At 37.8% G+C, this 20,665-nt stretch overlaps 1 protein-coding gene across 2 annotated transcripts; it reads right to left on the bottom strand.

Annotated features, from left to right (window-relative positions):
- Positions 1 to 291: 291 nt before the first annotated feature.
- LOC108277368 (solute carrier family 46 member 3) lies at positions 292 to 19,967 on the bottom strand. 2 transcript variants are annotated; one of them, XM_053686926.1, is made up of 6 exons: positions 19,870 to 19,967; positions 17,799 to 18,004; positions 14,989 to 15,856; positions 12,544 to 12,627; positions 11,380 to 11,536; positions 292 to 3,071 (listed from the first exon to the last, which is right to left on the bottom strand). In XM_053686926.1, the coding sequence occupies exons 2-6, from the start codon at positions 17,985 to 17,987 to the stop codon at positions 2,975 to 2,977; spliced, it is 1,395 nt and encodes a 464-aa protein (XP_053542901.1). In that variant the 5' UTR covers positions 17,988 to 18,004; positions 19,870 to 19,967; the 3' UTR covers positions 292 to 2,974. The 2 variants fall into 2 exon arrangements, with proteins under 2 accessions (XP_053542901.1, XP_017345535.1); XM_017490046.3 differs by lacking the exon at positions 19,870 to 19,967 and adding an exon at positions 18,177 to 18,318.
- Positions 19,968 to 20,665: the final 698 nt, after the last annotated feature.

Genomic DNA, 20,665 nt, shown 5'->3' with positions numbered 1-20,665 from the left:
AATCAGACATAGATCTTGTGTGTTGTTTTGTCAGGTGCAGCAGGAGTGTTTAAATGTCATCATGGTGGTGATGGTGAAGAAGCCTTTTGTTCTGATACACCAAAGATCTGGAACACATTACCAATAACATTCGTCTTACTCCATCTCTCAGTGATTTTAAACAGCTAAAGCATGTTTTTTAACTTTAGCTTGTAATTAACTTTTATTATTTGCCTTACTCTCGGTGGCGTCACTTTACTTTTATGCTATGGTAATGTGATTTGATTTTTTGTGTTTTTTTTTTTACAAATATTTTGTTGTTTTCCTCTTTCCGTCACTATTACAATTTTTTGTTCAAAAAAGTTCAAACAAGTGACTAATGATGACAGCTCTATGCAGCAAGTTGTGAACCATAAAAGCCAGTTGAATTTCAAAATCAAGTTCTGTAAGCTTCAAATATAAAAGTTCAACTTTTTAATGTGGCACACCCATAACCCACTTTTATTTTTCAGGTCACAATCTACCAGTTGAGAAATGTGTTTTTTTTTTTTTTTTTTTTTTTTTTAAAAAGACAAATCATTAATAAAAACAAGTAATTATAGATGTCTTTTAGGGAACAGTGGTGAAGATGCTTCACCAGGCCACAAGGTTCATGATGTGCTAGTTTACTCACACACTGGCATCTAGTGGCCATTAAGAAAAGAGTATATTTTGAATAAAGCACAATTGACAGTCAGTGGCAAACACCCTTTATTCATATATGGCTGGAAAAAAATCATTATCCACCTTTTCTCACAGTGAAATTCCTTACTTACAAACCAACTGTAAACACACAACACATAACAGTGGTGATACCCAGTCACACTGCAGTGTGTAAAATTAAGACTGGGCAATATGACAACATAATCATTATCATGGTAACGTATGGCAGAGTACACTTTTCTGAGATATCTAATTTATCACAATCTTTTATCTTTTACTATATTTAAAATAGCAAACACAAACTCTGATCGGAAGCAGAAGATTTGATGTTAAAACATGCTGATACTGAACCTTTGAAATGGTAAACATTTTTTGCTTTACATTTATTAGAATTCTTTTGGCCCTTTTCAATTTAAAGTAATTAACATCGTTGTGTCTCCAGTTGTTTTCCTATAAATCATGATACATATCGTGTATTGTAGAAATGTCTTCTACAGTGAGTATCATGATATGATGTTTTTGTCATATCAATTGCCCATTTGTAAAATGCAGGTAACATAAGCCCATTAGAAGAGTATCAATGCAATATGTGCTTAACAGAAGACCACTGGAAAAAAAAACATTCTCTGAGCTGGATAATGAAAGAACAGCACCTGTAAATGAGTGTTGACAATTTCAACCTTCAGACTAACAAGAATAATTTTTTTTTATTATGATAAAAATGACTGCAATTTAATGCAGGGGTGTCAAATTCATTTTAAGTAACAGACCACTTAACACTAGGGGTCCAGTGAGCCAGACCACAAAAATCAGTTCAGTGGACCAACAACACCTCAACAACTCCTCTTAAACGTGTTCACTTATCAGCATTTACCTGAAACCTATCTTTAAAATGCGCTAAAACTATTTCACCTACAAAAAAAAATAATTTTTTTTTAAATTACAAATTTTGGTTTTACCATATATACATATAGTTCCTTGTATAAGTATTTACCCTCTTTGATATCGACTTAATTTGAATCTCATGTCATGAATCTACACAAAATACAATAAAATAAAATAAAATAAAAAATATAGCTAGCAAAATTGTTTACAAATAAAAAAAACTTAAGTTGTAATTGCATAAGTATCCAGGTATTCAGAGCCATAGGTACCATGTCTAGCTTTTTAGCTAATACAGAATTACAGATCATTAGCACATTTGATCCATTGCTGTGTTTATTGTCCGGAGTATATTCCTCTTTTGCCCCCTAGTGGAATAACAGAGACTAGCACTTTTTTCTCAAATCTTTCAATTCAATTTATTAAAGAATTTAACATTGAATCTTTTATTTTAATACAGAATATTAATTCTAAATTTATTTGGTGGGCTTGAATAGCATCTTTATAGTGCTGGCCCAGGCCTGTATGTTTGACACCTCTGCTCTAATGTCTATTTTTGACCTATTGAAACACAGCCAAGCCATCTGTGGGGGAGAAAAACCAAACAAAACAAGACACACCGACAGAGCCAGATTGTAGGTAGTAAAATCGGAAACGTGCAGGTTGAAATCAAGACGAAAGATCCTGAAATGACTTGTAACAGAATGAGAAATACTTCAACTTCACGTCTTAGAAAAACAGTATTAAAACGTCCATTAGCAAAGCAGTCTTAAAAGCTTCTTCCTTTCAGACAGAAGAAAAAGTAGAAAGGTTTGACAATACCAGGACACTTAATCCCATACCTTTGCACTGTATTGGAATGGCCTACTTCTGATATCGCCTTACTGAAAATGTCAATCATATAAAGGCAGTTCATAACACGCGGAATCTAATAATCTAATGATAATCAGCTTATTTCTAATGTTTTTATTCTCTTGTAGAATGCTGCTACAATATAATATATTTAATATTAATTTAAAGAAAATCTTATTGTATTTTTGAAAAGAAAAAAAAGAACCCATACAGAAATTATTTTAAATACATGTTTCACTAATAAATCCTTCTGCAAACATAGTTTGCAAAGAACTAAAAATACATTTCCTCAGAAATGTAAAGTATAACATGACCTTGAGTACCCTTACTAAGCATATTTATATCTTCCCTTCTCAGCATTTTTTTTTTTTTTTTTGTAAATACCCTTCCTAAGCATTTTCACGTATAATCCTTAAAGCATTACTTTTGTAATATTTAAAGTGCCAAAGTAAAATTGGTTTAAAATACACTGCTCACAACTCCAAATACACACAGTTGCCCCAAGGCACACAGTTGCAGACAGAGTGGTGAGAAGCATCTTCCCTTTTTTTTTTTTTTTTTAGACTACAGGTGTGTAGTCCGTTTCTGGAGTTTCCTCTTCTGGCAAGAGACTCTCACTTTCGTTGGTATTTTCTAGTCCAAAGAATCGAAGTATGCTGAAATAAAAGGTGAAGTAAAACATTAGTGAAACTTACATATGTAAGTAATTCAACTAACATGTTGCTCATCAGGCTGGAAAAGGTTACAAAACCATCTCTAAAGAATTTGAACTCCACCAATCCACAGTCAGACAGATTGTGTACAAATGGAGGAAATTCAAGACCATTGTTATGCTCCCCAGGAGTGCTCAACCAACAAAGATGACTCCAAGACCAAGATGTGCAATAGTCCACAAGGCCACAAAGGAACCCAGGGTAACTTCTAAGCAACTAAAGGCCTCTCTCACATTGGCTAATGTTAATGTTCATGAGTCCACCATCAGGAGAACATGTGCTCGTCCAAAAGGAACATTGTTGCCCGTCTGCAGTTTGCTAAAGATCATGTGGACAAGCCAGAAGATTAATGGAAAAAATGTTTTGTGGACGGATGAGATCAAAATAAAACTTTTTTTTATTTAAATGAGAAGTGTTATATTTGGAGAAATTTAAACACTGCATTCCAGCATAAGAATCGTATCCCATCTGTAAAACATGGTGGTGGTAGTATAATGGTTTGAGTCGGTTTTGCTGTATCTAGGTCAGGATGGCTTGCTATCAATGATGGAAGAATGAATTAGAAATTATACCAGTGAATTCTAAAGGAAAATGTCAGGACATCTGTCCATGAACTGAATTTTCAAGATAAGTAAATGACCAAGAATAAAATTCGCTCATTTGTTTGATAATGTTTGATGCAGAAGTATAGAAAATTCAAAAGGGTTCACAAACTTTCAAGCAGCACTATAAATCTAAACACTGTAAATGATACACACTGTCACTAATTAGTACTTTTATTTGGGGAGGGAAGCCACCAAGGGTTTGTAAATCTCTATTGCAGAAATGTAGACTTAGTGGAGGACTTGCATTACCCAATTTTCAATTCTATTACTGGGCTGTGCACATTCATAAACTTTGCTATTGGGTTAAGTCTCCTGGATCTTCTTGGTCTAAATTGGAACTATCTTCTTGTAGGGAATCCTCTTTACCTGCTTCACTCTATTCCTCTCTACCTACAAAACTCTCCCTATATACTGATAATCTAGTTGTTCTCAACACACTTAAGACTTGGTATCAATTTAGACGGCACTTTAAATTTTTAGGTGCATCCTCTTTGGGTCCTTTAGTCAACAACCATCTATTTCCTCCATCGTGTTTTGACTCCACATTCTCAGTGTGGTATGACAAGGGTATTAAACAAGTTAGAAATCTGTATGCCGATGGTGTCTTTGATAGCTTTGCCAATCTGTCATCTACTTATGACCTCCCTGTGAAACATTTCTTTCGGCATTTTCAAATTCGGAATTTTATTTCTAGATGTTTTTCTGATTTCCCCCCTGCGCCTCCTGAACAGGCGTGGGAAAGCTCATTTCCAAACAATCCACATCAGAGAGGAATGATTTCTAGGATATATGATTTTATTCTGGCGTTAGGTAGTGAGTCGAGTACCAAAATTAGGAATGCGTGGGAAACGGAGTTAGGAGTACAGATAAGTGAGGAGTGTTGGGAACATGCAATAGGGAGGGTACAGTCTACCACTTCTTGTGCTCGTCTTGGACTTATCCAGTTCAAAGTTTTACACACAGAGTCCATCTGTCCAAATCGAGACTTTCTGCGATATATCCGGACGTAGAGGACAAGTGTGATAAATATCATGGCTCTCCCTGCCATCTTGGCAGTTTTTCTTTTGCCCTGATCTCCATGGTTTTTGGCCTGTTTTTTTTTACCCTCATGTCCACTATTCTTAGGGTAGATTTAAAGCCTTGCCCATTGATTGCTGTATTTGGGATTCCTGACGCCTCAGTTCCACTGAACTCGATAGAAAAGGATGTTTTCGCTTTCACATCCCTTATAGCAAGACGTTCCCTACTGTTGCATTGGAAGTCTGCTAAATAACCATCTATCTCCCAGTGGCTAAAGGACGTGATGTTTTTTCTAAAACTCAAGAAAATAAGGTATACGATGAGGGGTTGTACGGTCAAGTTTTTTTTATAAATGGCATCCCTTTACTGTACACTTTATGGAGTTACAGACACTTCCCACTTAAATTTTTGTGCCTGTTGTTGGGTTTTACAATATCTATATAACCAGCGACAGTTATTGGGTAGCCATGATGAGCCGGGGGCGGATTTGTTTTTGATGTTTGTACTTTTAATTTCGTTTTCCTTTGTTAGTATAAAAAGAAAAAAAAAAGAAAGAAAAAAACCTATGAACGATTTCTGCTGTGTGTTGCTTGGTTTGTTTTTTCTTCTCAATGAAATATTTGGGAAAGGGAAGGGAGAAAAAAGAAATGTTCAGCAGGAATGTTCAGCAGGAATGAAACTGGAGATTGTTTGTTTGAGCTGAAATAAAAATATAAGTGGAAAAAAAAAGATACACACTGTCTAAACATCATTTCTTGTTTCCGATTGAAAATGTATAGTTTTTCAAATAATTTATCATTATCACTGCTAAATGACCAATAACATCTTCAATGCAGTATAAATCCAATGCGAACAGACCAATTACATCAGAACCCCCCCCAACACACATAAACCATACATCTGACTGAGAACCACAAAAGGGGTGAACCTAGTGACCTTTACAATAAAACTTAATCTTACAAAACATTTCATAATACAATAGCCCTAGGCTTTAATGCCAACAAAAAAAAGGAAATCAATAATGGTCAAAATGTAATCAGTTTAAAGTTCCGCAAACCCGTATACAAATCAAGTTCAAAAGCTTTTGTACGGTGTAAACAGCATTTATTTCAACTCAGCGTGCCTGTATTCATTTCAACTGGATGCGATTCATTTAATTTCAACTTCGTCACTAAACATATATAAAGGAAACAGAATGTGTGCAGCGCCACAGCAAGCTCAAGATCCTCGTCTGGTCGGCATGTGTTTATTTGCACATGTATGAGAGTCCAATCGGTTCAAGTAAACAGGACTTGTTTTTTTCCTTGTTTTGTGAGCACTTACCAAATTATAGTGATTTAATCCAAAACAAAAAAAACCTAAAATACACTTTGGGTTTTAGCCATATATTTACATGAATTAATTTAGTAATCTTAAAGCAATTCTAATCATTTCCTTTTTTGTGTAAAAATCTGATTGGTTTGTGTTATACTTACTGAACCACTGAATATTTTTCCCCCCCAGACTAAAAAAGGAAATTGTAAATGATAGTGTTGAAAGTTTCAAAAGAATTGGCAAAATATTCCATTAATGTGCAGTGATGTATTCTTGTTCGAACATATGGTCTTGTACCCAAGAACTGCTGCTATAATCACAAAGACTGTCCTGTGCTTATTCAAAGACTCCTATTCCCAATATCCAATATACTGAATATCCTTTCAACACATTGAGTATTTTTAACTTTACAGAATACAGTTGAGAAGAGTTATCAACCAGAAGAGGATGGGTTCACTTTTGAGTATGGTACCTCTCCGCCATTCTTCCTCATGGTGTTTCAGGGAGATTTTCTTTGCCACTTGGCTTAACATCTGTATTTCTGTAAAGCTGCTTGGTGACAATGTCTATTGTTAAAAAGTGGTATATAAATAACACTGAACTGAAGGTCTTCTCCAGCTATTAGTTTCATAGTTAACCATAATAATCTGTCACACAGGGTGATTGTGTGACTAAAATGGCTGTGCTTCATGTCCCAGCAGAACTCACTGACTTATAATATAATAGCCTTGTGTAAAACTAGGTGGAAATAATCCCATTTGTCACTTTTTTTTATTATGGTGATAGAAACCTGCATCATAACAATGACATAACCATAATGTATCATGGTCATATGCAGTCATGAGTACAGGGACATATGCACGACAAGTTACCATGGAAACAGCTGTTGTAATATTATAATTGAGGTGGCAGGGGGATCTAGAATATAATAGAATGCTATTTTAGCTATGAGGAAGTAAAATATGTAGAAAGCCCCTGGGCTGTTTGCATTCTTCCCTGCACCTCAACCACTGTTTCCTTGTTTTTAGGACACTTTGTTGGCCGTTATGCTACAGATCACATACTAGAAATCACAACTTGAATGACAAGCATTTTAGGATGCTGACATAGACCTAACAATAACATGTCATGATCGAACTGCTATACAACTGTCCATGACCACACATGACAGTATATGGCATCTGTAATAACAAGACTGACACAACCGTGTCATAACTATTTTATTGTGAGTCTGATAACATAAATCATCGGTAAGTAGCTCTGGATAAGGGTGTCTACTAAACCCTGTCAATGTGAACATAAAATCAGTGTAGTACTACTACAGTACTACTGATTATGCCTCATAGAAACCAGTATTATTTTTGGACTTTGACATTTTGGATACAAGATATTACAAATATATAAATATGACGCACTAGATAGTTGCTTTTACACTCAATGTACTTCAAAAAGATCATCACTAATAATATTTTTTGATAATATTTACAGAGCGTTGTTTTAATGAGGAAGTATATTTCTAGCAAACTCATTGCAGATCAAAACAGTAGTGTTTAACTGTGACTCAGTCCATTTTTTTTACTCAGCATGTTAACAATAAATGCATGAATGAATGAATGAATGAATAAATAAATAAATAAATAAATACTACCAAGTTCTGAACAAAACAAGCCTTTTCAAAAAGAAGATAGATTATCATGCATACCACAGCGCTGTTAAATTCTCTAATTTGACTGGTCTGAAAGTGTTGATTAATTGGTCTGGCAATAGTCGGCTTTAATTTACATTACATGTTTAAATTAATACATGACATGTAATACAGTATCTCACAAAAGTGAGTACACCCCTGACATTTTTGTAAATATTTGATTATACCTTTTCATGTGACAACACTGAAGAAATGACACTTTGCTACAATGTAAAGTAGTGAGTGTACAGCTTGTGTAACAGTATAATTTGCTGTCCCCGCAAAATAACTCAATACACAGCCATTAATGTCTAAACTGCTGGCAACAAAAGTGAGTACACCCTAAATGAAAATGTTCAAACTGGGCCCAATTAGCCATTTTCCCTCCCCGGTGTCATGTGACTTGTTCGTGTTACAAGGTCTCAGGTGTGAATGGGGAGCAGGTGTGTTAAATTTGGCGTCATCGCTCTCACACTCCCTCATACTGGTCACTGGAAGTTCAACATGGCGCCTCATGGCAAAGAACTCTCTGAGGATCTGAAAAAAAAGAATTGTTGCTCTACATAAAGATGGCCTAGGCCCTGACACTGAGCTGCAGCACGGTGGCCAAGACCATACAGCGGTTTAACAGGACAGGTTCCACTCAGAACAGGCCTCGCCATGGTCGACCAAAGTAGTTGAGTGCACGTCCTCAGCCTCACATCCAGAGGTTGTCTTTGGAATATAGAAGTACGAGTGCTGCCAGAATTGCTGCAGAAGTTGAAGGGGTGGGGGGGTCAGCCTGTCAGGGTTCAGACCATATGCCGCACACTGCATCAAATTGGTCTGCATGGCTGTACCAGAAGGAAGCCTCTTCTAAAGATGATGCACAAGAAAGCCTGTGGTCTGATGAGAACAAGATAAACTTATTTGGTTCAGATGGTGTCAAGTGTATGTGGCAGCAACCAGGTGAGGAGTACAAAGACAAGTGTGTCTTGCCTGCATTCAGGCATGGTGGTGGGAGTGTCGTGGTCTGGGGCTGCATGAGTGCTGCCGGCACTGGGGAGCTACAGCTCATTGAGGGAACCATGAATGCCAACATGTACTGTGACATAGTGAGGCAGAGCAGGGCCACAGGGCAGTATTCCAGCATGATAATGACCCCAAACACACCTCCAAGATGACCACTGCTTTGCTAAAGAAGCTGAGGGTGAAGGTGATGGACTGGCCAAGCATGTCTCCAGACCTAAACCCTATTGAGCATCCGTGGGGCATCCTCAAATGGAAGGTGGAGGAGCACAAGGTCTCTAACATCCACCAGCTCCATGATGTCGTCATGGATGAGTGGAAGAGGACTCCAGTGGCAACCTGTGAAGTTCTGGTGAACTCCATGCCCAAGAGGGTTTAGGCAGTGCTGGAAAATAATGGTGGCCACACAAAATATTGACACTTTGGGCCCAATTTGGATATTTTCACTTAGGGTTGTACTCACTTTTGTTGCCAGCGGTTTAGACATTAATGGCTGTGTTGAGTTATTTTGAGGGGACAGCAAATTTACACTGTTACACAAGCTGTACACTCACTACTTTACATTGTAGCAAAGTGTCATTTCTCCAGTGTTGTCACATGAAAAGATATAATCAAATATTTACAAAAATGTGAGGGGTGTACTCACTTTTGTGAGATATTGTACATTGGAGTATGTATTATACTATTTGGACTACATGTACATTATACTATACATTTCTATAGTGACAACTCATTCACAGGGACTCTGGCAGATGATCTGCATAATCTAACGCCAATAACCAAATTTTAAAAACCTGTTTTCAAAGAAAAACATAATCTTTCATACAGTAAAGCGTTCTGTAAGGAGGTGTTTATGAAACGAGTCTTCAGTGTCAATATTCTGTAACAGTCATTCCTTTTTCTGCCATGGGAAAATCTTCAGCACAGAGGACTTTGTACTTTCTGGCTTCTTGGTAACATGACATGATACTGGAAAGTGTGAAGTCCTCTGTCCTAAAGCTACAGTAATTTTGACCTATTAATTTCAAGAGAGAGAAAAAAAGAGGGGGAACAACAGCTTATAATCTACAGTCCCTTCCAAACCTAATGGAACAGGAAAGCCAATTCAATTGTTTTTGCTGTAAACTGAAGACATTTGGGTTTGAGATCAAAAGATGAATATGAGAAGAGAGTTTAGAATTTCTAATTTTATTTCCTGGTATTTATATATTGATACACAACATTGGCATAGCACATTTTGTATCAGACCACCCAATTTGTAGGCAAGCAAAAATATTGGGACATGTGACTGACAGGTTTTCTTGTTACCCAATTGTGTCCTGTTAGATTGTTTAAACAATAATCTGCATGGCTGCTTCTGGAACAGTCACACTAATCTTTACTGATGATGTAATGAATTCAGAAGTTTACAGGAACATTTGATCTTCCAATTTACAGAGAAATGCATCCAAATTCATTGGCAGGAACTTCATCATGTAGCAAGACAATCATCCAAAACATGCTGCCAACACAACAAAGGACTTTATCAAGGGGACACATGGAAGGTTTTAGACTGCCCAAGTCAATGACCAGACCTTAACGAAACTAAGCAAACATTTCACCTCCTGAAGAGGAGACTGTAGGGAGAAACCCCCCGAAACAAACAACTGAAAGAGGCTGTGGTAAAAGACTGGAAATCACAATCACAAAAGAAGAAACCAACAATTTGGCGAGGTCAGTAAGTCACCAGCATGATGCAGTTATTGCAAGCAAGGGATATGCAATCAAATATTAAGTGTTATTTACTTCAAGACTTATCTGCTATACTTTTTCCTCAACTAAATATTGGGTGGTCTGATACAAAAGGTTCTGTGTTTTATGTTGTTTAACACATCTAGATAAATAAAAAAGTTGAAATAAAAGCTGAAATCCTAAACTCTCGTCTCATATCCATCTTTTTATCTCAAACCCAAATGAATTGGCCTTGCCATTCCAATAGTTTCAGAGGGGACTGTAAGTGAGAATTGGAACTGCTCATGGAAATTCCATATTAAAATGTATAAAACTATATCAAAATAAAATTTTAAAAAATCTTATTTATAAAAATCATGTTCATTAATAAATTTAAATTTAATCTTTCAAATTGTCATGGTGTAAGAGGAATATTTTCAGGCAGAAATGTCCCGTGAATCCAATTTTATGTACATATATGGGCTGTTTCACTTGGCTTTCATGGTCTGCAAATGAAATTTATAAATGAACAGCAGATGAGACGACAAAAGAAGCCTTGAAAAGCGACTGTTTTTGTTTCTGCTGTTTTAACCCTGGTTGCACATTAGAAGTCCAGTGGAGAGTTATCATTTCAACGCGATTTCCCAGTACTGGAATGAGCAATTGATTAGCTGGTCCTAGAGACATATTCATGTTGACACTACAAATGTGATGTGGCCATATGTGTCCCAGACCACCTCTGAATGTGGTTCGAGTGATCAGAACACAATGCATCTTCGAGTTGCATTTGACCCCATTCACACCTGTACTTAGTGCTGACCCCTTGATCTGATCACCCAGGACACATGTTAATGCCAGGTGTGAACAAGGCCTCTCTGTCCTATAGAAAATCATATGTCCACATGCTTACCCCAGCAGAATAATGGGAATGAGGCACAATCCACCAGCCAGGAGGAAGGCAAAACCAGGGAACCAGGTTACTGTGGCAGCATAGATGCTGTTGAATGCTGCATTTGCCATGGTAGTTGTTAGATTATCAATGGCAGTCACACAGGCAAAGAGTGCACCTTAAACAAGCAAAGAAAAAGAAATATCAACACTGTATTGCTCTTAATGCTCATATTATTTAAGAGATAATGCAATAATTGTGCCAATACCAGTCATGCATAATGGATCCAGTCCTGAGGATACTGACTACTAACACAAACTAACACAAATCATAAAATGTGTGACAGAGGTTTAATAAGGTGTACTAATCACAGAACATGGGCCTCCAAGACTGGGATTAGAAACCTCTGCAAAATAGTATTAATTAGCTCTTTACAAAACCACAAACAGTCCCATATTTGCTTTATCTGTCTTTTTCCCCATTCTGTCAAAATTAAGAGGCAAACTTCTTAAAATCACTAATGGATATTTTTTTGGCCTGAAGTTTAAAGTCCCCATGAAGTGCCTTGAAACATGCAATGATATTCAATGTGTTGACGTAATTGCCACTGAAACAGAAAGTCTGGGCGGAACTTATTGGTAGCTCCTCCCCCTTGTTACATAGCCAATAGCGTTTAGCTGAGCCGTACTTGACAATTTGTACCATGGATTTTTAGAATGCTGTGGGGCGGGACACTTCAGATTCCAGAGAGCATTTGATTTTAGGGAAAATCTGATGAGAAGCTGAAGTACAGAATAATTATGATTATAATGATAAATTATAAATGTTGATCTGTATTGGTGGGAGAGGGAGAGAGAGAGAGAGAGGTGGGGAGGGAGAGGGACTGTAAATTTTGAATGTACATATCTTCTAAATGTGGATTTTTGTCATTGTTTTAGAGCACACTAGTTTGTAGATAACTTTAAGGCTAACATTCATACTAAATGCCACAAAACTTTTTTGATTTTCATGGGGATTTCATGGGGACTTTAAGCAGTGAGACTGGGAGTTTAATGGCTATTTACGGCTGAGTGAATGTACATTCCTATGAAACAGCAGAAACGAAAGGAGAGCACTTATGACATAGAAACTTGGCTGAGTAAGAGCTTTTAGATTCAAAAGAGTGGTTTAGGTGTTTAAACATACCCTGCTCAGTCTTTGAGACCACCTTTGACATCATGGCACGCATGACAGGAAACGGCATGATAGCCAGGAGCATAGGAATCCTCACTAAAGAAAATCAAATTAACACACTTTAGTTTAATGTAAGCAAACATATCAAATTTGCAATCTACAAATTTGCACAGATCACTTAACCACAATTAAATCACATATAGAGATAAAAGGTAGTCATTTGGAGTTTTGTGAGAAAGTTACATAAGAAACATTTACTTTGCTAGGTTTAGGTGGGTTTTAACTGAAACACTATCAATCATTTCTCACAGTTGGTAGCGATTCAACTGATTCCAGCGTAGAATTTTTTTTGTAGTTATGCCATTATATGCTGCTTGTATGAACACGTAAACTTCCAGAATAAAAATAAAGCTTAAATAGAAATATGAGTGCATGTTCTAATTAACTACTTTTACTTCCTGTAATGCTACTAAGTGCCACATGTGCATCACTCACAGCAAAATGCAAGTGAACCTTAAGAATACTGGCCTTTTTAATATGGCGCTTTAGTTCATTTTCACTGATTTGTTTCATTAATTGTCCATTTAAGCATATTCTCAGATCTGGTTCCAGTAGTCTTTGTGAGCTGTTATTTTGTCAATCATCAAACCTACTTTGGAGGTAATGGAGGAATGTGTGTAAAGTAATGTACTCTAAGCATCGGGAGATTAAAAGGAATTGAAAAAAGGAAGCCTGCACAGTAATCGGACACTCTGGTGTTTAACTGTGGTTGCAGAGGGCTGGAAAAGTGTCACCAAAATGCACCAGAAAATAAGGACACAGTGCTGATGGAAATACAATCTATTTTTCGTTAAAATCATCAAACAACTACACTATATGTCCAAAAGTTGGTGGACACCTGACTATCACATCTATATGTGGGTCTTCCCCAAACTGTTGCCAGAAAGTTTAAAGCACACAATTGTATAGGATGTTTCTATATGCTGTAGCATTTTGATTTCCCTTCACTGGAACTACAGGGCACAAACATGTTCCAGCATGACAATGCCCCTGTGCACAAAATGAGGGCCATAAATACATGATTTGCCAAGGTTGTAATGGAAAAACCTGAGTAGTCTGCACAAAGCCCCACTGAACATCTTTTGGATAAATTGGAACACCAACAGCACCCCTCCTTGTGAGACATCAGTGCCTGACCTCACTAACTCTCTTGTAGCTGAACGGACAAATCCATTGCAGCCATGCTGCAAAATCTAGTGGAAAGCCTTCCCAGAACAGTAGAGGTTATAATAACAGCAAAGCTGGGACCAACTCCATGTTAATGCCCATGGTTTTGGAATGAGCACATGTGGGTGTGACGGTCAGGTGCCGACATAATTTTGGCCATATGGTGTACTTTGTGGCTTATACCAAGCTGAAATACAGTAAAACATGCAGGGACAGTGCCTCACTGGTATCAACTTGCAATGTCACATTTAGGAGAAAAAGTACATTTGAATCGTTGAGAGATAAGATATTGGTAAATCGATATGAGCGATTGATTGCTGATCAGCATTACACTCCTGCTGTTTTTAACAACCATCTGCATGAGTGGTGGTGAAAGTTACCAAACTGACCTGTTTTGCATCATTTATATCCAAAGAGCAGAAGTATATTATTTGAATTTTCACAAGGATAGAGGTATACTGCTTTTGAGGGATTTTAAAAAAAAAATGCAAAGAAATGCAGAGACGTCACTTTGTGTTTGAAGCAGCTCAGTATATGTTGACGTGTTGATATGTTGAACACAACACATATATATATATATATATATATATATATATATATATATATATATATATATATATATATATATATATATATATATATATATATATATATATATATATATATTACATAATACATTAAGGTATAAAAGACAACAGGGCATGCTGTTATGGGGAAAATAATCAATGATGAGGTGGTGTGATGCAGCCTGTCTCACAGCAGAGTTATTCTTACCATTATTAATGTGTTACTACTATTTACCCTTACCACCCCAAAGATATATTAATGCTTACTGTTATCACCCAAAGATTTGTTATTATTATTATTGGTAGTAGTAGTAGTATCAAAATAGCTGCATGTCTTGAAGTGTTTTATTCCTCTAATATCACAACAATTCGACAAGGATTAAAAATGACGTTGCTGTTCTTTAACATTCATGTTACCAAGAAACCACAAAGCCCTCCGTCCTGAAAACTTTCCTGTTTTGGAAAACTTAGTTACATTTTTACCTCTGATTCGTACAAAGCGCTGACACAGATTTGCATTAAATTCAGATTAGGTATTCTTACTTGTTTGGATAAATACACCTGCCAAATTAATAAATATACAGAAATGGCTTTTATAAAGTCACCCTGTTTGAATATGTGCAGTCATAAGCAGATACTGTGATGAGTTCATTGGAATGTTTACCAAGAAACATCAGAAGTGTGGTCTTGATGAAGGTCATCATCACGAAGCCTATGAAAACAGACAATATCCCAATGAAGATGATGGTCGTGTCAGAGAGGCAGCGTGACAGCACATACACGCCGACGAAGCTGACAGCAAACACAGCTGTGGAGAGAGCCGAGCCATAGCCAATGAGGATCTCGTTCCAGCACAGTGGTTCGTTCAGCTCGTAAAGCATGAACAAATTCAGGCCTCCAAAGTTCACAAAGCTGAATGAGCAGAAGATGATAATCAAGAGTACAAGCAGGTAGTTCCTCCTCCTGCTTCCCTGCACAAAGAGGCTGTAGATCCCAAGTGTAAGCTTCTTTAATGTATGAGTGTTAGTTTCACCATAAGCCACACTGTCAATCACCCTGCTTTCCTCCAGAATAAACACTGCATAAACTAGATTGAGCAGATGAAACATGGCAGCGGTGAAAAAGGGCCAGTTAAATCCCGCTGAATTTATAAAGTAGCCTGTGGAGATCAAGGCTACGCCAGAGAGAAGCCCGAGCATCATGTCCAGCCCAGCCATGCGTAGCATCTTCTGCTTTCCATCCTCGAACAAGTCGGCCACGTAGGAGAAGCAGCCACCCAGGATCGTGCCTATACCACCGAAGAGGGAGCTGAGTATGGATGCTGCAACTAGTAGGTAGAGGTTAAGCTCAAAGATGGACACTACTAGGAAGCAGGTGCAGTAGACCAGAGAGCCTATGAGAGGGAGAATGATGGTGACTTTACGTCCACGCTGGTCGCTATAAGTCACCAGGACAAGGGTCACCAGGAGACTGGGGATCATGGAGAAAAGTTCTGAGTACATGGAGAACAGCGAGGTTGCTTTTTGCACTTCCTGAGAAAATATAAAAAAAAAAGTACAGCAACTGAAAAACAAATAATCACAAAGAGGAACGGTGCAAATCAGCCTAGAGGGCAAATACATGAGGCAGAAAGCAATGCTGCTGCAAGCTGACCACAAGGGTGTCCCTCATAGTGCATGAAAAAACAGAAAGTGGAAAGAGGAAGCAGAATGCAGAAGTTAGTAGAAGAATTAATAATATTGTGGCATACGCACTGTCCCTTAGCACACAGGACTTTTTAAAGGAAAAATCTACCGTGAACGACTTTATAATTAACACATTGATTTTCTTCAGTGTTCAAGATTTACTTTGTAACAAAATTCCAAGTTAATAAATTTTCATCGAAAAATTGGTTAATTTTTTTTTTTTTTTTTTTTACTTCAGTTAATGGTTTCCTACATTACACACAGTGCTGTTTGACTGCCTGCTAGTGGCACCAGAGACCTTACTTCATCAGTACCTAAAGAGACTGATGCAGCAGCACTTTGGTATTTGAGTCTGTCTATACTCTGCTCAAACAATTAAGGTTCCAAAGCTTCAACTCTAACAATAGTACCACTGGCAATGCCATCACGTTCGTCATCTTTTAGATCACTAAACAAGTCGAGTCTCTAACATAAAGCGGCTGTCACAATAGACTTTCAAGCATGCGAAATTTCTTCAGAGTCCACTGAGAATAATGTATGGATGGCAACCAGATATGACATCACACGCCAATGTTAAAATATACTATCTGTTCCTGTATGCTGAGACACCGCAATCCAGGCAACTTCTCTCTTGAAGGTGATTTTATTATTTTAAAGCGGTGTTGTATACAACGGGATGGTGCAACCCAGCTATAATTCCTAAATCTTGGATTATTTTGATCTTCTATTGGCCACACGTCTTCACATGATACGAATTCCCAGGTCAGAGTTCATTTTGGAACTTTAGAACGCAGCTTTGGGCTTCCTGTCTCCAGCATTCACATGCGTGGAGGCATGAATGGAGGACAATGGAACGAAAAGTTTAGTGTGACCACCCCTTAACTCAGCTACTTAGTGTCCTGAGAACTCTACCTTGGATTACTCATCAACGTGACATTGAACGTGATTAGAAAAGTGAGAAAATAAGTGCTTGCAATTTTGTTTGTGGGAGTTAACAGCCAAATCTGCTCATTGACCCTTATATTTAAAAATTGTCGGAAATTTTTCTCCTATTAAACACAATTGGCGCTGCACTAGCGATGTCCCCCAGTGATGTCAGCACAGCACACAACCTAACTTCTTACGGGAATAACAAGATTACCGCCTCAACCAACACATTAACTCAAGAATCACATCACAAATATTTCAATCTAAACCTATCATGCATTTTCAAATACTACCTTTCATGTAGTGTGTTATAGAGCTGTTTGTGAACATAAAAAGTCTGTAAGTTTCAAAAATCACTGACTCCCAAAAGAAGGAACCAATTCTGAACAGCTATAAGGAGTCATCAGTAATTCCAGGTTTACTTCCTACACAAGCCTACTTAGGTTTGTAACAAAAAGACCGGGTCTTGATTGGCTGCTCACTGACAGTAGTAGACCAATCACAACAGACTGGGACATCTGACCAATCAGAGCAGAGGATGCGCTCTGAAAGGAGGAGTTTAGAATTAACCCTTTAGAACGGATTATTTAATGAGTCGTTTGTGACACTGAGGGGGAAAAAAAGTAATGCTGAAATTTAAGTTATGAGCACATTAAAGTGTTTTTTGACCTTGGACGCATGTAAATCTATTGTATGAGACCTCTAAAACAAAATGAGGCATGTTTCAAAACCATAATAGGTGCGCATTAAAGTGTTTCAGGGAGGACTTTTTAAGTTCAATGAGTTAACCAATACAAAAATTGACAATCACACACCCTGCGTTATGACAATGAATTTATTCAGTGTATGACTAAAGACTCACTTCATGTTGGCTGGAATGGTTGCTGCTGTTCGTGTCGCACTGGGATGAAGTTCCGAGTTCAGGGTAAGAGGTGTTGGTGATCTGCTGCCACAGACGGCGGTAAACATACTGCTGCACCAGAGGATACACCATAAAACTGGCAAACGCGTACACAGCGACCACCGGCTCTACCAAATACAAACCCTTCATTCCGCCAGACAACGTGGCTGGAACATAAAAACAACAAGAAGTCACTTGCACATAACATTACGCTTCATCCGAAACCACAGAAGTATAGTCAATCCCGTGCTGGTGTATTATTAACAAACTAAACTTAATCACATAACTCCCTATTTGTACCATAAACCCCCCTTTCAAGCACACTAGGACAAAGTTTACCTCAGACGTACGATGAAGCAAACACAGTCAGTATAGCGCATGTGTGATAAAGACCGACGGCAGATGAAATTATATTCGTGTGTGCATGTCGATATGAACTGTTCCTGTTTCCAGCGCGTCCTGGTATCTGATTGGTCAATTCTCCAGAACACGATTGGTTATATTAATGGGCGGAGCGAAGGGCTCCTCTGCTCCTGCTTTGCACGAGTCTGTTCAAAATCTGTCGGTTCCCAATCACCAAATTACAACTATCTAACCCAGTCTTATCTGGGCTGCATGAGGTATGGAAGCATAGTGGAGCCAAAATTAAAAGTGAAATTGTAGTTTAATTAATTGATTAAGTAATTAATTAAACTGTTTAATGTAATTAAATTTCTACCTGATATATAAATAATAATTTAGCATAACAATAATAATGATGATATCTATGTATGTATGTCTCTGTGTGTGTATTTGAGTGTGTGTATGTGTGTATATATAGAGAGAGAGAGAGCGAGCGAGAGAGAGAGATTTTATCTATCTATCTATCTATCTATCTATCTATCTATCGAGCTTTATTATGTGGTTGTGTAATCAGCCCATCTGGGCGGGGCCATCTGTCAGTTAGACCATGGGGCGGGGTTATCTGTCAGTCATTTTTTCTGTGTTTTTTTTTTTTCAAACATTTTTAGTGATCTATCATATAGACATGACCAAGGATCAGGTTTTCCCATCTTTTGTAACAAAAAAACAAAACAAAAACACAGGCAGTGGATCCACAAAACCTTTTAAATATTGATTAAACATAGGGCTCTGATCAGCTTCTCTGCTGCTTATACCATTTTTATATGCTGTTTCTAATTTTCTATTGTTCTGGTTCATAATAATAATATTAATAGTAATAATTACTATTAAATAAAAAAAATACAAAAAAATTAATAAGTCAGTGACATAAAAAAAAAGATACATAAATGTTTTTGTCAAATCACAAGAATATGTATACATTGTTTGTTGTGGCCCCGCGACCCTGAATGATAAACAGTATAGAAAATGGATGGATGGATATGTCTTGTGGTGTATGTCTGTATTAACTTCTTTTCGTTTTCCTTATTTCTTTGTGTGACGTGCATATTATGATGAATGGTCGTGTCGATTTCAGAGACACCTGTCGAGAGAAACATGAGCTAAAGCGGGTGCTGCCCCCTAGTGTACCGTGATGGTACTGCAGGAGGCTCTTGACAGCTCAAGCATTCAGGTTTGTGTTTACATTTTGTAATGAAATCAGTTATTCGTCATTTATATCTAGTCGCAGTTACAGTAAACAAACAAATTCTGTTAGAACGTTTACACTAAAGATAGTATTTTCAACATCTGACTGTACAATGTTGTCTATTTGTAGCCTTCAGTATCTCTGCATTCAAAACAACCGGAGACGGAGGAAGATATGTCCTACAGTCTGATACCACTAATAGGAATAAGAAGATAATGGTACGATAAAGAAATAAATAAACAGGCTAATATGAAAATAAACAACTAGTAGCCTACAAGTTGTGATTAGTGAAGAATATGCACGCATCTCTGCTTGCCTGTTGGACATCTCGGTCTGGATGAGGGAACACCATCTTAAGCTTAACCTGGCAAAATCTGAGCTTCTCGTCATCCCAGCCTGTCCCTCAATCAACCACAACCTCACTGTACAGCTCAGCTCACTCACATTCATGCCAACCATGATGGCCAGGAACCTTGGGGTGATTCTTGATGACAGCTTGACCTTTACAGACCACATCTCAACAACTGCAAGGTCCTGTAGGTTCATCCTGTACAACATAAAGAAAATTAGACCCTACCTCACCAAACAGGCTACACAGATACTGGTCTAGGCTCTTGCTATCTCTAAACTGGACTACTGCAACTCACTGCTTTCAGGCCTCCCAGCCAGCTCTATGAAACCCCTTCAGATGATTCAGAATGCTGCAGCACGCCTCGTCTTCAACCAGCCCAAGAGAACCCATGGCACACACCTCTTCATCTCCCTCCACTGGCTTCCTGTAGCTGCCCGCATCAAATTCAAGGCCTTGATGCTCACCTACAAGACCTTGTCAGGAACAGCACCCTAATACCTCAATTCTCTCCTGAAGGCCTACGTTCCGTCACGGAATCTGCGATCGATTAGCGACTGACGCTTAGTAGGTCCCACACAGCGTGGTGCAAGGTCCCTTTCCAGAACCTTCACAATAACTGTTCCTCAGTGGTGGAATGAACTTCCAATCTCAATCCGGACTGCAGAATCTCTCACCATCTTCAAAAAACAGCTAAAGACCCACCTCTTCCGTGAACACCTAACCAACTCATAATAAATAAATAAATTAAATAAATTAAAATAAAATAAAATAAACCCTTAAATATATTTGCACTTTCCACCTCTACTCTGTGCACTTTGCTTCTTCTAGAACTCAATTAATGGATTTTGTATGGTAGCACTACTTGTATTGTTCTCTGCTGGATATATC

This window comes from Ictalurus punctatus, chromosome 16 (genome assembly GCF_001660625.3).
Source record: "Ictalurus punctatus breed USDA103 chromosome 16, Coco_2.0, whole genome shotgun sequence".
Classification (NCBI taxonomy): domain Eukaryota; kingdom Metazoa; phylum Chordata; class Actinopteri; order Siluriformes; family Ictaluridae; genus Ictalurus; species Ictalurus punctatus.
The sequence above is the reverse complement of the archived record's forward strand: the minus strand, read 5'-3'. Positions and strand labels throughout refer to the sequence as shown.

Bases quoted from the DNA above. Each gene is read 5' to 3' on its own strand.
- LOC108277368 (XM_053686926.1), bottom strand. From the start codon at position 17,987: ATGAAGGGTTTGTATTTGGTAGAGCCGGTGGTCGCTGTGTACGCGTTT. The intron at 15,857-17,798 runs GTGAGTCTTTAG...ATATTTTCTCAG, and splicing joins ACCATTCCAGCCAACATGAA to GAAGTGCAAAAAGCAACCTC. The intron at 12,628-14,988 runs GTAAACATTCCA...GATTTTCTTTAG, and splicing joins CACACTTCTGATGTTTCTTG to TGAGGATTCCTATGCTCCTG.